Source organism: Argopecten irradians, chromosome 1, assembly GCF_041381155.1.
Source record: "Argopecten irradians isolate NY chromosome 1, Ai_NY, whole genome shotgun sequence".
In the NCBI taxonomy this organism is placed as follows: domain Eukaryota; kingdom Metazoa; phylum Mollusca; class Bivalvia; order Pectinida; family Pectinidae; genus Argopecten; species Argopecten irradians.
Window position 1 is genome coordinate 21,856,507 of NC_091134.1, and position 24,602 is coordinate 21,881,108.

General features: G+C 34.9%; 1 protein-coding gene across 1 annotated transcript; it reads right to left on the reverse strand.

Moving 5' to 3' along the window:
- Positions 1-942: 942 nt before the first annotated feature.
- On the reverse strand, positions 943-19,674 carry LOC138320764 (alanine--glyoxylate aminotransferase-like). The gene is made up of 12 exons (XM_069263962.1): positions 19,187-19,674; positions 15,866-15,944; positions 13,016-13,129; positions 10,450-10,514; positions 9,567-9,667; positions 6,791-6,861; positions 4,429-4,513; positions 3,991-4,086; positions 3,308-3,377; positions 2,749-2,844; positions 2,276-2,358; positions 943-1,986 (listed from the first exon to the last, which is right to left on the reverse strand). Exons 1-12 carry the CDS (start codon positions 19,487-19,489, stop codon positions 1,830-1,832), a joined length of 1,320 nt encoding a protein of 439 aa, XP_069120063.1. The 5' UTR covers positions 19,490-19,674; the 3' UTR covers positions 943-1,829.
- Between the last annotated feature and the right edge of the window lie 4,928 nt (positions 19,675-24,602).

Consider the following 24,602-nt stretch of genomic DNA (forward strand, 5'->3'; position numbering starts at 1 on the left):
GAAGGACCACCGCGTAGTACAGGATAAAATGCTGAAGAATAACACGTTTAGTCATACATCGCCATTATTCCGTCTTTGCAAATTACAGAGTTAGCTCCCTTGCGGGTAGGTATCGATTGTTACGTCATTATTTTGTGAGCACAATTCACGTCATTTTCTCCGTAAAGTATGACGTTACGCTCGAAAACACATGACGTCACAATCAATACCTACCCGCAAGGGAAGATAACTATGTAATATGCAAATACGGAATTGCAGAAAGAATGAAGTAATAAAAGAATGACAGTGCCGCAAATAATACCTAGCTAAAATCATTTATCAACTTGAAATGCTCTCTTCATTTAAGTTTATTTTAATTTATTTTTCTATTGTTGTAAAAATCACTATGTATGTAAATTATATAAACTTACAATGTAAATTATACGCAGTGTAACACACACGATGTAACAGTTATTTGCCCTAACCTCCTGGCAGACAATGCATATTTAAACAAATGCATTTTGTATTGTAGACGTTATTTCTCTTGTATCTGCTAGCTGAACTTACACATAAAATACGGTATATACACACCGGTCCACGCAAATCGTGTGAGTATTGTAGAAAAAAAACCCACCATGAAACAAGTCGAGGAATCTTACAAATGTAGAATGTTGGCAACCTTTTCCCTGCTGGATGAGGTGCTTTAACAACAACTCAGTCTTTTTACCTTCAGCAGTTCTTAAGGAAATATGATTTGTTGACGGTCGATTGAATCAAATGAATTACAAATTTAAAGGCTTCCTGACATTAGAAAGGGCTGCAATAATTACAAAAACCTTTTTGGAATACTAGTAAGAGTTATTTCTCCTCACACATAAGTGCGTTAGCGTATACGAGAGTTTAAGTACACTTTGGTCAAAACATACTGGTTGTATACTAACAAAAGAAACGTTTAACAAGACAACAGTTTTTGCTTTGTTTTATTCAACATATATTAAATATAAAATTCTCAACAAGTATATTAAGTTTCTTCTTCACATACATATTTATATGATATTCCTACATGCTTGATATCAATGAGCAAACTGCATGATATTTCTGTTTACAATGTATAAAAACCCTTATAGAAATATTTATAATATAATGCTATAAAGTTCTAGTCGGTCTTTGGTATAATGCTGTTATTACTGATTTCTATTTCAGAATGTTATAAATGGACAATATTCACTTCATATAATATACGCATGTTTATAGATAACTCTAGAGTTACTTCCGAAGCTCCATTGAATGTTTACGCTGTGTTAAAATAAAATAATAGTACTATAAGTCGTATTACACATGTTAATAGGTTTTTTTAAGTTACGGAGATAATTTCTATGTACATATACTCTTTAATGTTATGGATTTTTACAGATTCTGAGATATATCTTTTATGACTTATCAAACAGACAACAAAAACTGCAATGTGCATGCAAGCTTCAAAACATAGAAATATGTTCTTACTTAATTCTTAAGTCTTAATATTCTAATACAATTGCCTGTTTTTATGTAATTGCAATATAAATAAAATGACTACTGAACACAATATAATATTAATTCTGATGTTTACATATTTTTTTGTTGAATATGAAAAACCTCATAAAGACAATAAAATGTTAAAGAATTAGCGTTATCGTTTGGTAGACTCGTCCGAATATAAAGCATACTTTTTCATTTACACAAACTGGCATTCCGCAACATTCGGAACTCCTCGGAGAATATATGCTATAAGCGATGCGTCCTCACATCATTAAAGTTGCACATTGTAGTTGCACATGATTGTACCGTTTCGGTTTGTTAGATTGTCATTTTTACAGTTTAGACTTCTGTCGTTCTAGTTGGATGCCCTCCTTCAAAGCCCGTAGTACTAGTTTTACATTATCAGGTGTGGCGTTATATCCCATAATTCCTACACGCCAAATTTTTCCCGCTAAATCTCCAAGTCCGCCAGATATCTCCACTCTGTACCTAAAATTTGTAATATTGTTATTGTACTACAGGTCTGGTTTGTAATGAAATCAGTTTTTGATAATTTGTATAACGTTTTAGAACAAAATTCCTCGTTACATTCAACAAAAATCAGACTTTCCTCAGTTATGAATAACACGAATGACCTTCTAAGCCAAATATCTGCCACTGTGAATAATGATTATCTAGTTATAGCAAACAAACCTTCCAACATTTATTTTACATGTTAAATTTAAGGCCACGTACTATGAAGCCATAATGTAGATTGTCTTTGCTTAATTAAGCTTACGTTTTCATTGCGTAGTCAGTCACGTTTTTCCAGTTGACATCAGTCGGAACCTTAATGCCGGTTACACATGGCAGTCTGAGGGACTGATTAGATTGAAAACATGAAAAATATATTACTCATAAATATTGAGACCAATCTGTTACCTCGAACTCTTTCACTTTAATTTAGTTACTTATTACGAACATTCTTTTTGTAATTAGATATGATGCTGTATGACATTTCCATAATTTTGTTGAGTTAACATATCACTACTACTGGGAAAGCGTATGGTTGTACCATCATCATTAAAGTTTCTTTAACCTGATCCACCTGATCATATTACTGTCATGTCCCAATAAATGAAGGAGAGGTGTGCAAAAAGGCACTATATATCACAAAACATGAATGATAGACACGGCTTATACAACTTTGAATTCTCGTTACATCACGGCCATATGTTATTGTATATTATGTATAGACTAGTAGGTCAATACCTTGTCCTTAACTAATAGTTCTAGACCGAGGTTCGTCAAACCTTCATGTAGCATCTCTGCACATTGCCTATGGTTTTCCCAACTTGCCGCGAGCCCCTAAAAATTAAAAAAAGACATATTATCGTAATACATTAAAATAACTAGTTCATAGAAAGACAATTTAATTGTTATAATACTAAATTCCTAACGTACCGGTAGTTCTTTCAGAAGAGCAAAGATTGTTTTTATAACAAATGATTCAATTTTAATTTGGAAGAACGAACGATGTTCTCAGTTCTCGCCATCTTTCGGGTTTTTTTTCGAAATTTCCCCCTTTTAGTTAAAAGTTATATATCGCCCATGAGTCTCAGTTTCTCTAAAAGTTATTAAAACGGGCTTTATGTTTTCGCCACGTTAGCAGACCTTATATAGATTTTAATTAAAACGTAATATTCCCTCAGACGATTTTAAAGTACAGTTCGCCGCTGTTGCAGCCAATCGAAAACAAAGAAAACAAATTGCATCATCATTAAATCGATGAAGGTGCTCGTATCAATTAGGGACCGCTAATATCAGTGACCTCTTCCGCCAGTCTAGACAGTCCCTCCCTCAAGGCGTACACACTCGCTATAGGACCTGTGTGATGATATCTGATCAGCAATCAAACAAAAAACACAGTGATTAGTATCAGCATTCAAAAAGGAATGGGTGCTTAATTGGTGTAGCATTGTTGAAACCGCAAGACATAAGTAAATGGACAAGCAATAACAAGTTAATAACTGATGGAACATTTTGACCTTTCAACACTCAATGTGATATGAGGATTACGCTGCCGATTGCAGTAATGTGAGAAAGGTATCGAACTTACGACTGATGTCAGCGTAAGGAAACGTTGAATATTTCATCACTACTACTTTGCTTATTTCATATTTCTATTTCTATCCTTACACATGTTATTATACATCAGAATACTGGATTATATTTTATATGTTGATTTAAGGGTATTATTAATTTGATAAAACGACAAATATCATCAATTATCCGTAGACTAGGTATGGATTTTAGGCTTATTCAGAACTAGGTCACACTAACAAAATTCCGGATGACATCTCCTTCTCAAAGTGGTAACCACTATGGTGACAACATATATCCTCCTGTACCCTTAGAGTTATATTTGCACCAGGTTTGTGACAACAGTTTTATACTCAGCATAACCAGTTTAAACATTCGGAACACCTCTTAACCACACTCCTCTGGACTTACCGTCGAGGCTCGTTGTCACAACCCCAATAATTTGCTAGGTGATTCATATCGAAATAATATGACCTCACAGGAACTTGACGACTTAAAACCTTGGCCCTACAATGGAAAGATCATTATACATCCAAGAAGATAGTATAATTTCATGATTATCTATTTCTTATAAAATCACTGGGATTATGTGTTTGACCTATAGAACATTTTCAGACATTTCAATGCTAACTTCATGTTTATTAACTTCGATGAATTAGATGGGAGAAGTTTTCTGAAAATCGTTTGATGATGAATAACTTCATTTGAAGTGTTTAATACTATTTAGAAATAGCATTATATACAAAGAAGTAAAAATACATTTTTCATGTTGATACTTGGCCTTTTCTTTGAATGAAAAAATACAAAAATAACATTATAAAAAAAGGATAGAAAAGACGGTATACATACTTGGCCCTTTCTGAGAACGAGATTGGACTGGCTCCCGGGGGAGCACTCAACACCTTCTGTGCTCCAGTGTACATCACGTCAATTTCTAAAGCGTAAAATAACAGTTTAAGCCCCTCGACAAACCCTCCCGTTCTTTTTTTGTATTGAGATATAATTATATTTTTGGCGTATCGTGTCGAATTCCGTAATATATAGCAACATTTCAAGGTTCCTGGTAACTTGACTTTCTCATCAAATTCAACATTTAGCACAAAAATAACATTGATTTGAATTCTCTTTGACAGGTGAGATAATACAATTATGTCTTTCTTTCAGGAGATCAAGGGTATATTTTTTATGTCGATTTTCATTATCTATGACGAACACTTACAACAGAAAAAAAGTTTCATCAGCAAAACGTTATAGGTTTAAAACTTTCTCATCAAATTGAACACTAAGCACAAGAATAACACATTGATATGCATTATCTTTGACAAGTCAGATAATATGATTATTGCTTTCTTTAAAGACATCTAGCGTATATTTTTATGTATGTCAATTTTCATTTAAATTAAAGAACCAAATGTTTCATCGATAACACTTTACAGCTTTGCACGTGATGCAGACACGATAGGAACGCCATCTGAACCGTTCATGAATACGAATTACGAAATGTGATTACTAAGGCTCGATGCCACTGAATTTCACATCTACGTAATTTCAAGACCCTTCTACTCAATCTAATAAAAATGCAGATCCTTATTATAACTTAGAGGATCTGACAACATCCCATCCCTTTGTAAACGGACAATCGAATTGCTGTCTGCAAAATCTTGAAAGTGATTTTCAGAGGACGAAATTGTTTGAAAAATTTGTCAGAATTATAATCGTGTATGTAGTCATCTCGCCCAAAGAGCACAACAAAGCTAATTGTATATGTATATTGAGGCGAAATGGCGTTGTCAATTGGTGTAGCAATGTGTAGAAAATGCATTTAATCTGAAGTGATAAAAAAGTCATCCGAACATGACCTCTTATGGGATATTGTCATATCCTCTATTGATCGGAGTGGCTATAAGGATCTATATTTCAATCAGCTTGCCTTCTACTCTACTGTGTTTGAAACATTTTTGTGACGATGAAAATCAATAAATTAGCACGCGAATATAAGTTGTTCACAGTATCAGATTTTAATATATGGGTTACTATACAGCATATCGTGAAAGGTTCGAGTGTTATCAATGACAACATATGCAATCCTCTCAATATCGCTAAATCAGACCGTAACGCTTACTACCTCCTGTCGAAACATTTTGAATTCCGTTTTAACGCGTGTCGAGTCAAGCACAAAACTTAACATTTGGAACAATGTTTTTTTCTTTGAAACATCAAAATTTCAAATCGCAAAATTTGCAAGGAACACATTTATCTGAATGTCGATCACAAAAAGTTCCTCTGTAAGATGGATATCTGGTTTGTTGATTGAGTTTTAACGTTAATCTAGCAGCTATGATCATTAATGAAGGGCCTCCCGTGTATACAATGTGTGGAAGCTTCATTTTTGTATTGCCCATTTAAAACAATAACCTATGAGAATCAATATAACCACATACTGAATAATTCTATATCCGTGACTGCGTTATTGAAAGTATGAGGATAGTAAATTTTGTCTCATTTGTTGAATTAAAAATTGATTATACATTACGAATGCTTGCAGGATTGTACAAAAGAATTATTGATAATTACCATAATGATTTGGCGTCTGGTCGCTATGGCGCATTTTAAAATCATAACAATTTGAGAGTTAGTCTTTTTGTCGTATTTTTAAAATCTCATCAACAATTCAAAACACCAACAAGCCAGAGGAACAACACGAAAACGCCTCAGAGATTACCGTATTCAGACACCATACAAAATATATTTGTGGAATCATGGTCAGTTTACAATTCTATATAATTGTATATATAAAAGATTAGGCGTCTGGACCAGACACCCATGACAGTCAATGAACAACAGACAAGAATGAATCGCCGAAACAAGAAAAACGAGTTTTCAGCATCTGGAATTCTGAAATCCCACATCCATTTCAGCAGTTGACAGATTATTCAAAAGATTTCCTAGATTATATAATACAAAGTTACTGTAAGAACTGTAATCAATGCGTAAGATTGAGTGAAGAGATAGCATGGTTAAGCCAGTATAGTCGAGGGAAATATTATCACGATTTCGCGGGCACAGTTGTGCTGTAAAAGATAGAGAATACTTGAAATATGAAATAAATGAAGTATGGTTGCATTATACGTACTTGTTATAATTAATTTTCACATTTCAAACCTACATCACGATACATAATGGACTCCATTAGTGGAGTCACAATACTTGCCCCAATCGTCCATGTACATTGGTACCCCTCCTAGAGCTGCCACAGAATCCACGAGTAACAGACATTTATATCTGTAAAACAGATCATTGGAATTTCAACGAATGACATTCAGTAGTTTCTGTTACTCTATACATAGTTACATTTTGTGAAAGGATGTGTTAATGATTTAAGAAAAACCACTGACTAGCGGTCAGTACCTGGCTACCGCCCCACAACTCAGTGGCGGAGGGCTTGTGCAAATACATGTATTTAGGTTTATTTTAACTATTCGACCACCGTTGGAACGCTCAGCCCTATATAGGCCTTTTTTGGGTTGTGTCCCCTGGCGAGACCCCAAAAAAGGTAGGTTCTGCTCAGGTTTTACTTAAGGTCAAAAGTGGTACGGTATCAATGGATACCGTAGAAAGATCCTAAAGCTAGTCGCCTTTACGAGCATCGTTTGTTTGATTAATTATCGTCCTATAAACAGACAGGGTCATGTAAGGACGGCCTCCCATGTTGGGTATATGTACGTGCGGTGTGCGTGTTTTGGGAGACTGCGGTATATTCGTGTTATGTCTTCTTGTTAAGCCAAACTGTTGCCCTTTTTATAGTGCTATATCACTGAAGCATGCCGCCGAAGACACCAACCAACACACACCCCCGGTCACATTATACTGACAACGAGGAACCAGTCGTCCCACTCCCGTTATGCTCAGCGCTAAAGAGGAGCAGAAACTAACACTTTTATAGACTTTGGTGTGTCTCGGCCAGGGGACATAACCGAGAGCCTACCTTACAGAAGTGAGCGCTCAAGCTAAGACCAAAAGTGAGATTGTGTCAAGGGAGACGTTAGGAAGAAAAAAGTAAATTAGGATCATGCATTAGGGGCAGCAGGTACAATTCTAAAGCTGCAGGGCCACTATTAAAACTTAAATGGTGTAATGTTCAGCAGGTGAAAACATGATCGAGCTAATGGTATAACTAAAATAACACCAAGAAACAATGTATTTAAATATGATAACAAATCGGTATTCACAGCTACCTTTAATTTCAAATACTGTGATCAGGAGGTGAACAAACATGGTTTAGGACTACATATGCCCATCACGGTATGTAATGCAGTCTTTACTGATGGCAGAAAGACATACGCAAGGATACTGACTAAGATAATCAAAGGCGATCCCATTAAAACAACGAGAACGATCAACAGTGGTGACAACAACAGCAAGCGTAATCTAGGTCAAGTCAAGATTAAGTTAAAATAGTTCAAATAAAGTCTTCGCAAATATATTAAAATAGTTCCTAATGACTGGTATTATTAGCTCTTCCTCCTCGAGGGGCTCGGTAATTTGTAGCGGATATTCTTCCTGAATTATACGTCATTTCCCTAAAAGATATTTTTGGAATCTATTACCGGTATAAAATATGAAGATACAATCCGACAATAGTAGCCTTGAAATAGTAAACATTTTCTTGATGAGGAAAATTGCCTCCGGAACAAAATTGGATCTCATCATTGCGCATAATTTTTGCTGGAAATGTTGATATCGCGTTATACAAAAAATGAATGTTATTTATTAGAGAACAAGGTTACATTTTCTTGGATGTTTCACTTCAACTATAGCCTTAAGCACAGGTTTTAATTGCCGTCTATAACTCATATTTGTTTCTGATTTACTTTCACATTTTAGAGCTTTATTTTATTTGAGAAAGTAAATCAAGACGATTTTTTTTTCAAGTTATGGACTGCTACATGAAAGAATAACAATTGTCAACAGGGAATGCTTCATTAAATAAAATGATTGAAAATTAAAAAGAAAAAAGAGAAGAAAAAAACTACCTGTCAAATCGATATTTTCAGGGCCATTTCATACTACCAAATTTCATTATGTTTCACAAAAGTGATTTTGATGCTTTGAAATGTTCGATTTAGAAATTTTATGTATGCCTCAAAATAACAAGTAATGATTGTAATGGAGGACCATTACAGATGTCCCCCAAACAAACTGTGCAGTAGGAAATGATCACAAAGATTTATGAACAAATCTAAATTTCGACCAATCAGAGGCCTTTATTTCGTTACAATGGCAACTGAAATTTTCGAAAACGCTGCCAAGTTATTCGGCATACCCTTTAACCCCCGGGTACTAATTTTCAGCTTAATCGGACAAAATGTGATAACCACTATATACTAATTTTCATCGAAATTCAACTACAAAATCTCAAAACCGGAAATGGGCTCTGGCGGCCATCTTGGAATTTTGATTGGGGAAAAAAACCTTTATGCACAACCCCACACCCTAATGAGTATGTATGTTAAGTTTCGTGATAATCGGCCCAGCACTTTCTGAGCTGCGGAAACCCGCGCGGCGGAAGAAAGTGGAAGAAATAAGAATTAAAATAATAATGATGATAATAAGAAACGGAGCAAAAACAACTTCGTTGGGGGGACATAATTACATTATTATTTTAGCACACTAGCTTAATTTAATTCCAAATTCTAACCTTTTAGCTACAATTTTAAATTTACCGTAAACTATTTACAATGTAACATAAAAAATGACAAAAATGACATAGCAAGGTAACTTGAAAAATGTAGACACATTTTGGCTGTATTTATTTACTTGTGTTCATGTTTGTTTTTCCACTACTATTTGACCACTCTAGTTGTGTCTCTGCAAAACGAGTTTTACTCGCTTCTTAATCAAATACCGGAGGTATCCGTTACTTGGCTTTGTGTGTCATTTTTAGTAAATATTTCCATGAAATGTCAATATGTTGTCCAACATCTTACTTGTGGCACAGTTTGCCGACGCCCTCTAACGGCTGTAGTGTTGACCCAGACGATTCCCCGTGGGTGATGAACAGTACCGACGGTTTATGTGCCTTTAATCCCTGTCAAATGAAAATGGGTAAACGTAATACTTACGTACAGTTTATTAAGGTAGCCACAAAGATGAAAAATAAATATCGAAGTCGAAATTATTTGCGACAAAACTACCACGGAGTGAATTACGTTTTTGACACTTCACAAGACCTAAATGTAAAAGACAAAACACCGCACTACGACAATGATACATACACACATGTATACACAATTTATATGCAAGAAAATGTTTTGTTGGCGGACGATATTTTCCTGTGTATCATGAAAGTGTAACACATTTAAGCTGACAAAAATTAGTTTGGTGAATAACAAGATCAAACTTTAGGATTTAAACATTTTAAGCATTCATCGATAACACTGTTGTTGCTATTGAAATATGACATACTTCACAATTACAGATTCAGCTGCATATAAGATGAACTATTACTTGAACATCAAGAAAATGTCCATTACTAAGTTTTCCTTTCTTGATGTTAAGTAATGTTCGGTAAGGTTCGGCATACTTTCGCTTTGAAAAGTGACAGTAAATTCGTCCGAAAACGACATAATTTGAAATACATACAAACAAAATATGCTGCATTAAATCAAAGTTCATGAGAGGACAGGCCTTAAGTACAAAAGGGTTAAATAGTAGAAGCTGTACAATGTGCTACAGAAGCTCTGTCGAGAGTGTATGTGGCAGTCATACTTAGATAAGGATATCTGCAGTTGTTTCTGTGAAGGATTAATGATAGAAGCCATGGGATTTACTGCGTATTGCACCGACAATATTCTATAAAGGCCCTCCTACCTTCTCTATATCAACCAGATCAAACACCTGCCCCATAGGTTTGTTTATCTTCTTCACGGAAGCACCTAAAATAACATTCATTTACATCAGTTACAATTGACAGTTTGCACATTACGTTTTACGATTTTGTTAATTTCGAATTTGTTAATCACATTAGTTTCCTTATTTTTCAAGTCAATCCTTTTACGAAAATGTTAGTGACCCCTGGAATGTCGAGGATGAAGGATGTGTTGGACCATTTATTTAACCTTTAGTTAGTATAAAATTGTCTCATTTACAAATGTTCGGCCCCTTGGCCATATTCAGATACACAGAAACTGTTAAGTGTACAAGTCCAGAGTTTCTGTGTACCTGAAGATGGCCAAGAGGCCAAAAATTTGTAAATAAAACAATCATTTTTGTTTGACCTCAATATATATATTCTTCTCTGGGGGAAGATGGTTTTAAAATTTAGTTAATATATGTTATATATATATATATGTATTATATAACATGATGTTTACTTAAATATTTATATTAACTGCTCTATTATCGTGAGAAAAATACAAGATGCCCATGGGCCTTAACGGTCACCTGATATTTGATACAAATCAGTTATGTAATTTACTGATGTCTTTTGTTCATGAAATAGGAACTTACATCTAATAGGTATATATACAACATTTCATTAAGGTTTTTAAATATTTACTCACATTATTATGTTCACAAGGTTCAATAATTATAATTGCAAAGGGCAATAACTCCGTAAATAAGTTAGAGTCGAATCAAGCTTGTTTTCAAACTTGTTTGATATTTTTCCAATGTTAGTCTAAGTAGAAAGTTTCATCAACATCGGTGCAAATTTACTCAAGTTAACATGTTCACAAGATTCAATAGGTATACTTGCAAAGGACAATAACTCCGTAAGTTACAATCTATTCAGGTCGATTTTCGAACTTGTTTGAGATCCTTCCAATTGTAGTCGAAATACAAAGTTTCATGAAGCTGTGTGCATATTTATTCAAGTTATCGTATTCAAAAGGTCCAATAATAATAAATAGTGCAAAGAGCAATAAGTCAGTAAATTATCATAGGATCAAGTTGATTTTCATACTCATTCGGGATATTTCTAATGTGTGGTCTTCATACAAAATTTCATTAAGCTAGGTTCATATTTACTAAACTTATCGCGTTCGCAAGGTCCCATAGTAGTTATTAGTGCAAAGAGCAATAACTACGTAAATTACTGTTGAATCATGCTGGTTTTTGAACTCCTTCGAGATCGTTCCAATGTTAGTATACACACAAAGTTTCATTAAGCTCGGATTATATTTGTTAAAGTTATCACGTTCACAATGTCCAATAATAATTATTTGTGCAAAGGGTAATATCTCCGTAATTATAGTTGAAACAAGATGATTTTCGAACTCGTCCGAGATCTTTCTAATGTTAGTCTACATACAGTTTCGTTAAGCTCGGTTTATATTGACTAAAGTTATCGCGCACAATGTCCAATTATCATTATGCGTGCAAAGGGCAATAAATCCGTAAATTACCGTCAAATCATGCTGTTTTTCGAACTTGTCTGAGATCTTTTAAATGTTAGTCTACATACAAAGGTTCATTAAACTCAGTTTTTATTTACTAAATTTATCGCGTTCACAAGGTCCAATTATAACTATTAGTGCAAAGGGCAACAACTCAAGTTATTTACTCAAGTTAGCGCGTTTACAGCGGATATCGCATGGCGGACGACGTACGACGCACGACCACGGAAAAAGACTATCGCAAAAAGTCACCATTACATATGATCAGGTGACCTAAAAATCGTAAAAAAGCGCGAATAATTGTACAAAACTTATATGTATGCACGATTGTCAATAAAGTCCTTGATCACGCATGAATGTCAGTAAGAGTCCTTGATCACGCAAAGATGTCAATAAAAGTCCTTGATCACGCACGGATGGCAATAAAAGTCCTTGATCGCGTACGGATGTCGGTCAGAGTTCTTGATCACGCACGAATGACAGTAAGAGTCCTTGATCACGGACGGATATCAGTAAGAGTTCTTTGTCACGCTCGGAAGACAGTAAGAGGCCTTGATCACGTACGGATGACAGAGTCCTTGTTCACGAGCTTATGTCAGTCAGAGACCTTGACCACGCACGGATGGATGTCAGTCAGAGACCTTGATCACGCACGGATTTCAGTTAGAGTCTTTGATCACGCAAGGATGTCAGTAAGAGTTCTTGATCACGCGTGAATGTCAGTTAGAGTCCTTGATCACGTACGGATGTCAGTAAGAGTTCTTGATCACGCACGGATGTCTGTAAGAGTCCTTGATCACGCACGGATGTCAGTAAGAGTCCTTGATCACGCACGGATGTCAGTAAGAGTCCTTGATCACGCATGGATGTCAGTAAGAGTCCTTGATCACTCACGAATGTATATTTTCGCGAAGATATTAACAATAACGAAGAAGTGGACTATTCTCAAAAATAAGGTGGCTTAGAGAAGATAAGGTATCGTGACAGTCGTCTGTCGTTATTGTGGATATTTAAACATGGACATAAGTCTTGTAACTCACCGTTTCTGGCTGCCATATCGGCGAAGCGGTCTCCCCATAGACCATTTATACAAACTAGAGCAGTCTCACCTGGCTCCAGTAAATTACAGCAAGCAGCTTCCATGGCGGCATGTCCTTCAATACAGACAAATCCATTAAAAATCAAAATAAATTTGAAGTCTAAATTAAAGAAAAAATCCAAATTATTAAATTTGAAAATTTTTACATGAACAATGGAGACATTAGAACTCCTGCATATGTAACACAATCGGGTAAAGTTTATCAGAGACGCCTGTTATTAAACATCAACATACACATTATATATAAATCATCATTGTCCCGAGGAATCTAGAACATGTAAATCTCATGGAAATGTTTATGTAACTTCATTACTCAAGTAACTACTATTATATAAACTAAGTTATGTCTCGTCTAAAAGGTTAGTAGTGCAAAATAGACAGATTTACTTCTCTTCCACCTCTTCCTATATCTATGAAATCAATCATCATCGCAATTTTGTTCCTTGCCTGACTCTCCTGCTAAAACGTTAACAGTGAGCTAAGAGCATCTATTTCTGGCCCAGTGATTGAAATAATCATAGAATAGGTGTCAATCTGTTATACATTTTACACTCCGGACTTGTACACTATATGTCTTTAGCGTGCGTCAAACATGTATATCACTTCGATAGTCTGTGGTTTCTTCGTGGCCAAAGGAATTATATGTGAAGTAGGATGTACTTTGCAGTGTCTCACTAACCTTAAACCTATCATTTTGTCTATGTATTCAGCACAGCTATAAGTGATAGTGAGTACAGACTATATACAGATATACATTATATATGCAATTAAAATTTATATGAAAAAATAACAAAGCTCATACTTTGCAAGGCCTTTCTGCCTTCACAGACGTCTTCCGTCTGAACACGCCTGTGGAGGTAGAAGTACTTTGCGACAAAGTCTGAGTTCTGTTATTTTTTCATACAATTATATAGTTATGTTATTTTAAATGGGTGCATTAATAACTTATGGATCTCATAAACTTGAACACCAGAGAATCATGATGGTTTTTCTTTATTTAAGTAAATATTTTCTGTAGTTGTATACATTTTTTATATATAATGATGATCAAGGGAATGTATGTTTGCTACGTTATATGGATTCTCTATTAAAAATTTGGAATATAGATACATGTATATTGAAGTGTTGTTTTGGGTGGGAAGATAAATATTCCTGTACGCATTTTTTATTATAAAAATTGTGTTTTACAATAATAAGTTCAAACTAAGCATCATCCGTTGGCATAATTGAATATAAACCAGTAATAAACAGTTATGCCGCGAAGTTCAAAGTACTTATTCTAAAATCAGTAATAATTTGCCACTTTATGAAAGTGTAATGTAGTTAAGCAATTCAACCATGTACAGTATTTTATCATTCATTCCAGGAATAGTCAGTAACTAACGGGTATGACCGAAAGTCAATAATTGTTACAAATCATATAATTCCTGGTGACCAACCGATCGGTCTGAAACAAGTGTATCAAACTGGAACAAAGTTTGTAAGTTTAACATTCTATTAATTGTTTCTTTCGCATTTCTTCATATATATAAATATTTTATAGAGCCTATAAATCGCGTGACCATTACACAGACCGAGACATACTGATCTGCTTCACACATTGTTTATGTACGGAGAGATCGTCTCAGACATTATAAATCCTTCTTTATGGAAGCCATACCATCATATTCACTATACCACACGTGTCATCAATAACTTGTCTGGTTATCGACCCCTATAAATCCACATTACATATTTCGCTTGTCTATCGGATTTAGTGAGTATAATACTCTCGTAAACTGTTTGTACAAGAACAAAAGGTGAATAATGCATTAAGGATGTTGAAATGTACACATACAGTGCATATTGCATGTATTTTTATGGCTCCTCAAGGACACAGAGAAAACAATAACAAAAGGATGGGTGGGGACTAATTAGACCATATAGACCAAGATGCCAATTCGTATACTATCAAATATTGTTATATGACTGTGAGTTTTGCCATTTTCTGATTGGTCTAGACCACTTGGACAGGTCTTGACAGAATGCAATATCAACCTGAGACCGATGAACACCTGTTCAGAGGTTGACATTGCAAATCCGGTAACCTGGCTATAGATAGACACAGGGAATCCCCGGTCTCTTCTACATTTTTGACCAATCAAAATAGAGCTTTGCCGATCATAGGGCAATAGCCAAATCAAACATGGCTGACAACAGTTTGGTAGGATTAGGAAAGGTATTTTACACACGTTAAATGTAGCTGTATATTCGAAGATTATATTATGAAAAAGCATAATAGAAGTACTTAAAGTACCTACATTGTACTGAGGATACGTGGATGAAGATTTTCTTTACTTTTTGTCAAATTAGTAATTGCGCTGTCCTTGCTTCAAAATTATTTTAAATAGGAAAACTTGTATCATTTCATATAACAAAACAATTATTGACTTTTTGTAGGTTAATACGAGGAATTGTTAAACCTTTGAAAGGTGATATTTCCCTCGGCCTTCGGCCTCGTGGAATATCACCTTTCTCAGGTTTAACAATTCCTCGTATTAACCTACAAAAAGTCAATATTTGTATATTGTGGAATGGTTGTTAGATGTAGTTAAAAAGTAGATAGTATAAATAATTAGTGTATTGTTTCCACTTCTAATATGCAAAATCAAATTGAAGATTTTTTTTAAGTTCTATATTCACCTGCTAAAGGTTATACAAATATTGACCGTATGTCGATAAAATAATACAAAATCATTAAAGTCTTTGTGGCTACAGTTACAAATACCTTCTTTTTTTTATAGTAATTTACCTGTGCCAGAAACGCAGACTGTCCAGTCGTTGTTCGTCTGGAAAACGTATTTTATGCCATTCTTCACTTCATCCATTATCTACAAAATAAAACATTATCACTTTTATTCTCCAGCAATCAAATTGTTGATTAATTATTAACATCATTTTAAAGACGCCGTGGTGATAACGGTACATTCCTCATTGACAGGAACCGTTACGTGGCCAATGGGCGTATAACAATGTAACGGCAGTAAAGAAGCACAAGATATACTTATATCACGGTAAAATTTTGAGAGGATTATGAGCGAAAGCATCACTCCCATATGAAAAACATGTATCTTGCTTACTGTAAAATTATTTCCGCGTGCTTATAAATTTAGAGAGTTCAGAAAAGTAAATCACCGATAGGGCATTTGAACTACGTTTCAAATTAAGCTTTTTTAACTGAAAATCACGAAAATAAATTGTGAAGCTGTTAGCTATAGTATATATCTTCGATGAACACGATAGTGCCAACTCGGTTAAATACCAGATATATTCGCTATCGCAAAGTCTTCTGGTTATCTGATGATTGAGAAGGTTCTATGGATCATTGGACGGCGGTTACGAATAACATAAGGTATATTACTCATAGAATCATCATTATGTCTCTAGCAAATACGTAATAGAATGGCCCAAATGGAAGTGTATTAAATAGATTTAGCGATGTTTAAGCTCAGCTGTATGAAGAGTTACAAAATGTTAAGCGCCACATACGCCTTTCTATCAAGAGTATATAAGTTGCGGCAAGATTTATTCCTGAAATCAGGCTAACAGTACGAAAAGCTTAGTCTATTAAACGTTTGATATTGGTCTCTGAATTAGTTTAAAACGTTAGCTTGCCCGGGGAAAGCTATTTGCTTTTGGATTATGGAAGTCAATGTCTTGTCTAATCGTATTGTTACGTTTATATGACGTCCATAAGGTACTTATAGGTTGTTACTAAGAATTTGCAGCTATTTCTTATATCAAAGCATTAAAGCAAGGTATTCTTCCCTTGGGCGTCACAACTATGAGGCAATGCTGCCTTCTAAACAAGACCATTACGAGATAAACCACCCATTGTCTCCATGTTAGGTTTTACATTTCAGGTATTATGTTTATGTATACAACGTTCATGTTATTCTACAACCAATTTGAAAAATACATTTTGTAATATATAGACAGCATTTGTGAAGGGAGTAAAAATTATGACCTGGAACGTAAAATGTAGACAACGTCTTCAAAACAGATCATGTCTGAAATTTTGGCGTTTCTGTCAGTGCATTATTGAAGTATTCATTTTCAGCTTATAAAGATAGTATGCTAGTGTACGGATGGCCACTATTGCTATTGTTTTCTACTGCTTATGTGTAACAAATGGAAAATCAGTATCCTGTTACGTGATGCTATTGAATTTTAATATATACTTACTGTCAAACCTGTCACTAAATACGACACATGAAGAGAGAGAAATTGTCTATGTTACCAGGTGGTCTATATTCACATGTTCAATTGGGTTGAAATTGGTCATTTTGGACCCTAGAAGAGTGGTCTTATTACACAGGCGGTCTTTATACAGAAGTGGCCGGTATGGCAGGGTTAACTATATTTTATACATAATACATTTATATTATTGGACGCCGTCGATACACCGTAAGTGTATCAATTGATATTAAGATCAAGTTGCACGTTTCTATGGTAAAACAGTAACATATTTAACGAAATACACATGTGTAGGCTTAATGCATTTAGACACGTGATCCTCCGAAAATCAAATTTTGTATAGATAGTGCAGGTTGTTGATAGATATAACCTTAAAAGGACCAAACTCATACATGTAGGATTACTACATACTACCAGATATTCTATTGCAACGCAATAAGGCCATCTACAGTTTCCATGGTCTGTTGTCCAGGATACCCGAGATTTAAGTGAATAACAAAAAAGGGGGTTTTGTACACTATCATGCTGTCTAAACCATCTTTACTTATGTTTATATTTGTTTCTATGACGTCAAGCCCTGCCGGGTGTTTATCGAGAAAATATGATATGGGCGACACGCTGTGCATCTCATCTACCCTAATTTTCACAATAGCTCACCTGAAATATGTCGGGTAAGTCACATTTTTCCTTTAAAATTCGCATATAATAATATGCATGCTTCACTTGACAGTTTCTGTTTTTATAATTATGTGATTTTTCATGACTTGTGGTTAGAATAATTGTATATTTTGACAGATGAAGCTGACAAATACGTTCCAAGTGGAGAAAGGTCATGGGCAGGGACACCTGAACTCGTCAGTATTCAGGGTAAGTATAAAGGGTAGATATTCTGTTACATTATATACATCAGGTGTTTCACGTCGACTAGATTGGCCTACAATATAGATTATGATGGTACATGTACTCCATATCTTTAATAAGCCAAATATGCAATATGCTTACATTTGTTTTTCTATATCAGTCAAACAATAAAAAGCAAAATATTTTCTTGTGAACTGTTATCGTAAAAGTTTTTGTTGTCAAGGTTTTTGTAATCATTGTATTCACATATGGCGATGGTGATACTTGACAATGCAAGCTTATCATTAGTGAAAAGTTATGAAGACATGTCAGCTTAACTCATTCAAGATTTATGAAAATTGCAAAAAATATTATCGTTTAACGTGTAGTACAAACATTAAAAACTAATGTGATGCGTTTAAATACTTTTAATTGTTTGACAGATTTGAGTTACATTATACCCGTGTATAATTTTGTAAAGACATTTTTAAAAAGCAGGTGATGAGCACAATGCTTTGTTGATTTGTTAGACGTGCGTGTTATTGAATATTGTAACAGAAATGACTAGTCATCTAAATCGCTCAGTATTATAGTACTTCAACATCATTTTTTGTCCTGATATGCAAACAAGTAATCACTGCAAATGCCAGTAACGGTACTCAATAATTAGGTGTTCAAGTTGATACTAATCGAAAATTAGACGGATAATATTAGGATAGATATTATTCTTATTATCTTGATAATCATTTAATTTACAGATTATTATGTAGAACGGTCTTATCGAATGCTTGATTTTAAAGTTTGATACACGTTATTATTTCCGCATAATCATTAATCGTATTTTACTTACAGCACTTCAATGCACATTTCTCTTTATCGTGTATGTACTGATTCATATGAATGGAATCTGATTACAAAATTATGTTCGAGGCCAGATAAAAGTTGATAATATTGGAAAAATGATTTAATTAGGATTTTCATATATGTTTTAGGCATCGGTCTGCGTTTAGATGTTTGGTGACACCTTAGGACTCACCTGGGTAAATTCGGGGTGAAGATGGCCTAGGATAGGTAGGGCGCTGGCGCTCAGTATCCGTGGAGGACAGTTAGAGGGACCCGGTCCCATCAGCAACTTCCGTGGGAAGTCCATCGGATGGAGAAGACTCTCCGGCGGAGCAGACAAAGAACTCATATTAGTCCCTAGGATCCAGGAAACTGCGGGTAGCTGTAGGTTATTTGGGGACAACAGCCGATTACGTGACACCACCCTGTTACATACCGAAAGGTTCCGCATCACAGAATATGTGCGGAGAATACTAATACATCTGGTTGACTCCATTCTTGCTTTTTTACACGGACTGATGTCAGTTTATAAAGTCTTTAACTCCCTGTGTCCTGGAGATAGTGGCCACTAAATGGGTCAGTCTTAGCCAGATAGAGTCCTTCTATTATTTTAAGCTAAATACACAGGTGTATAGCGAGCCATGATAAGAGGTAAAATTGATAACAAGAGATATCAAATTGCCCAGGTAAGATGATACTAGATGTCAGAGGAGGACCTCTCCAGCAACACTCGCATCTTCACCCCAAATCTAGATAATACGGATTATATTTTAGTTTTTTTTTTATTATTATTTTCTAGCTAAATATCATATTGCATTATATATGACGCTCTTTTTCAGGACAGCGAAAATGTTAAATCTTCGTTTTACACGAAATAAACAATTTGCCTGCATGAGCGCTTTCTTCTAGTTAGCGCTGTGTATCTTCACCCAAATCATTAGGAAGATTCCGGGTGTCATGTGTAATGAAAATATTCGTGGAAAAGATATTATTTCTGGTAATGATTCTGATACAATGTTCTAGCCCTGTTCACCTGTCTACACCTGTCAACGTTTCGAATAGTGCTAAGTGGTTGTGTAATCGAGCAATGCTACTGAATTTAGTTTGGATAACTTTCCAGATATTTGAAAACAATGGAAAAAAGAGAAAGAACCACAACGTTTCTTTTACCCCCTTTTAACCATGATTTATCTAATAACTAGAACGGAACAATGAGGAGGGTCATTATATAAAATTTATCCTTGGTATCCCTGCCTTCTTTTATTTTCACTTGGTTTAATCACAGTAAGGTATATATTCAATATGATATATAATCAACCTGAGAATAATATTTTATCAATATTTGCGCAACATTTTCTGCTTTCAGCAATATCCATTAGACCGGCCGCACCATACTGCTGTGATTTACGTTTTACCTCTTGAGATTAAACTCAGGTTTGTATGAAAGGGTGTACTTACTCGTGTGGATCACCTGGTCCAACTCTTCTTGGTTGTGTTTAACGTTCTTTTAATAGCTAAGTTCATTTAAGGACGGCATCTCCTGTATGTACAATTGTAATATGATGGAATTTCTGCATAACAAAGCCAATATCATCGATTTCCCGAGAAAGCTACGCCAGTAAAAGTTTTTACAATCATTATTTAGACAACATTTTTGAATACAAGGAAATCATGAGAACAAAAAGACAAAAAGAGACTGAAATATCAGTTTAAATGAATATCCAAGCTTTATGTCTCCAGAATTGAAAACTATGCATGTGTTATACTTTTGAAATTCAAATAAGGTAATTGCATCTATGACTATCGCCTTTGCACATAATTTTTTTTTAGATTTAATTAGATTCATAATGCATTCACTAGAAGATAAAAACATGACATCATTGTTTAATTGAAATGATTTAAACCAAAATTATTGAATGTGTTTGGTACAACATAATTTGTTATATTAGACTTTTGTTTTTAGACTTAACGTCCTATAAATATCAAGAGCCATTTAAGGAAGACCTTTTCTGTCTTCCGTACATTATGTATGTGTATCGTGTCGTGTCTTCTTTTAGTAGTGGAACAACATGTGCTAGTATGTAAGGCCACGTATATGTTATTAGTTTTATTCTAACTATTTAAAATGCACACCTGGACGATTAAATTGTTTAAATTATATATATGCAAATCAAAATCAATTTTTTCGTCACGCAAAGCTAAGAAAGCTTTACATAAGATGAATATAAACTATATTTAGCTCGTTCAATAAGTGTAGAAGAGGTACGTTTGTTCATTTGTTTGTTTGATTAATTAAAGTCCTATTAACAGCTATGGTCATGTAAGGACGGCCTCCCATGTATACTGTGTGAAGAGGTACGTACAACAAGTTTTGTTACCTTGATTGAAACAAAATTTCATTTCCGTTATTATTTTCGCGCTTTAGGATGGATTATAACATTTATCCATTTCAATTCCCCCCAAGTAATATTTTTTTCTTATTTCAGTTAGAACTGATCAACAACGATTTACAGCATTCATAAAGTAAAGGGGTTCATTTGTGCCATTGTATTTTGCCTTGTACCTCTCTGGATATTTGCGTTCTTGATAATTGTATTTCTATGATAACAGTTCGACAATCAACAGCAGTTGTACTGTTTACTGCAACAGATGTGATGCAATAATGGTACTGTTTTGAAAACTTTCTTATTCACATTCATTAAAAAATCCCGCTATTGATAAACAATTAGAAGAGAGAGAAATAAGTCTTTCATCAATTATGGTTTTACGTGCTTCACCAGTGAGAGTATGGAATTCATTATTCCAAGTCACCAAAAACGAAATTGGAATGGAATATGTGAAGACATGGATTAATTTATTATCGCCCAATGCGTAATTATGTAAAAGGCACTCGATAGATACTAAGCAGTCTCCGAAATATTTGGCACATTTTGTACATGTGGAAAATGTTAATAGTAATGAAAAGAATGATTCTTCTATAGTTTTTCACTAACCATCCTTTCGCTAATTTTTAATCTTCATGCATACGCATATGTTGTGTTTCATTAATCGTCATTTTCAAAAGGTAACATATTTTTTATGACCTCAGATGTCCCTTTAATTTCTGACCAATGACATCTTTCAAATCACGAAACTATCTTTAATACGCCAGACAGTTACTCAGGAAGATATCCATTCTGTATTTAATAATAGCCTTTAAGTAGGAAATATCATCCACCATACACTATATAAAGGTTGAAATGATCTCGGCTTTCAGCCTACGGTGGTGTAAACTATATATATATATACATATATCCTTACGCTCTTCTTATATAATCATCGGACTGTTTTAGACCTAAGATAAAATCACCGGCGTCCTCATTCATTAGAATTAGAAACTTTTAAGTTCCAGAAGGTCAGCATGCATTTCCAATATGATTCCGACCTCTACACCAAGTAAATGATTAATAGAATATCACATGGGTCTGTCAAGTGGATAGGGATATCTTAACCCGAGTGAAAATGTTTGTCTAGTCAACCCGAAGCTTGTCAAGACAGACTCATATAAGATTATTTTTTCTCGTATATTATAAAGAAGAAATTCAGAAGAAGAAAAAATAATGACGTTTTCAATAGTATTCTCCGCATGTATCTATGACCTTTGTTTGTTTGCTTGATTATATTAACGTCCTCTTAACAGCCAAGGTCATGTAAGGATGTCCTTCCATGTAAGTGGTGTGTTCCGTGTATGAAGTGCGGGTGTATGATTTTGGAGACTGCAGTATATTCGTGTTGTATCTTCTTGTACAGTGGAACTCTTGTCCTTTTTTATATTGCTATATCTCTGAAACATGCTGCCGAAGACACCAAGCAACACAACCACCCGGTGACATTATAATGACAACGGGCGAACCAGTCGTCCCACTCCCGGTATGTTGAGAGCTATGCAGGAGTAGAAACTGTCACAGCGGCGAGCGCTCAGCAGAAGGCGAAAAGTGAGGCGGTGTCAATGGAGACGTTAGAACAAAGTTAGTTTGGAAGAATAGAAAAAAAAATAATATCTTAAATTTAATCTCCTTTTCCGATCAAGCAATAGCGGCAGGAGGTACAATTCCAACGCTCTACATGCAGGGCTGAAGTCTCCACATGTATCGATAACGTAATTTTCAAGCGCTTGTGAGCTTTTATCCCGGCAAAGCCTGAGTTAGCCTACCCCTAACTGTTACGGTCACATATATATTTTAATCCTTTAACAGTTTTATTATTTCACGGAATACGGAATTCAGTTATTCACTCACGGTCAGTTAATAAACGACATGTGCAATTAATAGTTTGTTTGTTTGTTTGTTTGATTAATTAACGTCCTATTAACAGCCAGGGTCATGTAAGGACGGCCTCCCATGTATGTGGTGTGTTGAGTGTATGTTGTGCGAGGTTCGTGTTTAGGGAGACTGCGGTATATTCGTGTTATGTCTTTTTGTATAGTGGAACTAGTACTGTTGTCCTTTATGACTTCAGTGTCCACCGCAGTCAAATCTTTTGGTACATAGCATCATCAGTACGATCCGGGAGGGTGAAATAATTGTAGGATGTTGTCAATTAGTGAGCTGGACCTGGTTATCCACAATCAACATGTTTGGTCTGTATTGGTCAACATTACAAGTGTATCATTTTGTCAGAGACAAGAAGGTTCAGATGTACTAAAACTAGTACTGAAGATCAAAGTTGCATATGCTGTGGCAGTCCTTTTTTGTTTGTTTGTTTGTTTGATTAATTAACGTCATATTAACAGCTAGGATCATGTAAGGACGGCATCCCATGTATGCGGTGCGCTGTGTGTATGTTGTGCGAGGTTCGTGTTTAGGGAGACTGCGGTATATTCGTGTTATGTCTTTTTGTATAGTGGAACTAGTACTGTTGCCCTTTTATAGTGCTATAGCCACGCGTGAATGACTCCACGTGCAGACAATTTTGCAAGAGCACAGACTACAGATTGTGTTGAGTTTTTACCCATTTGTTAATACTATATCGTGTACAATCCTGTGTAATGCTATCTGTGAATCTAACAAGTGATTAGTTTAGCCAGGTATCTCCTAATTAACTCACCTGTGTAGTGTATTGTAATGAGGCGTGTTGTTTACATACGCCCACATTTACATGTGTATGCTATTTCTATGTTTCATTATTACCCAATATAGTGGTATAAAAAGTAAATCTAAAATACGTATATTTTAGATTGAAACCCTGACGATGGTAGATCTATAATGACTACTACCACTTCAGCAATGCTTAATCAAATCAATTTCCTATACGACTAATGCCAAGGAAGTCAGATGACCGTTACGGTCCTTAGACCTCTTGTTCTCCTTGCAATTGTGAAATTATCCGAACTCCATGGAAAATAAAAAGTAAAGATTTTTTTTCATATTTACGACACCACCAATTAAACTATCAAACAATTTTAAGACTAAGAAGATTTACGCAGGGAACAAGTTTTGAAACAGCATAAATTTGCAAAGCCCTTTGAAAAAAACTGCTTTAGTGCAATGAACCTGGATGTTGTCAAAAGTTGAAAAAATATGAGTTTGTTGCATTTTAAATTCCTTTCTTTTCATGTTAACTATCGATTT

What these genes read in the sequence shown, in the direction of transcription:
- LOC138320764 (XM_069263962.1), bottom strand. Translation starts at nt 19,489, where the DNA reads ATGGAGTCAACCAGATGTATTAGTATTCTCCGCACATATTCTGTGATG. An exon ending in AGTCTGCGTTTCTGGCACAG is followed by an intron (nt 13,130 to 15,865) that starts GTAAATTACTAT and finishes TCTGTATTGAAG; the next exon opens with GACATGCCGCCATGGAAGCT. An exon ending in GTCGGCAAACTGTGCCACAA is followed by an intron (nt 6,862 to 9,566) that starts GTAAGATGTTGG and finishes TCTGTTTTACAG; the next exon opens with ATATAAATGTCTGTTACTCG.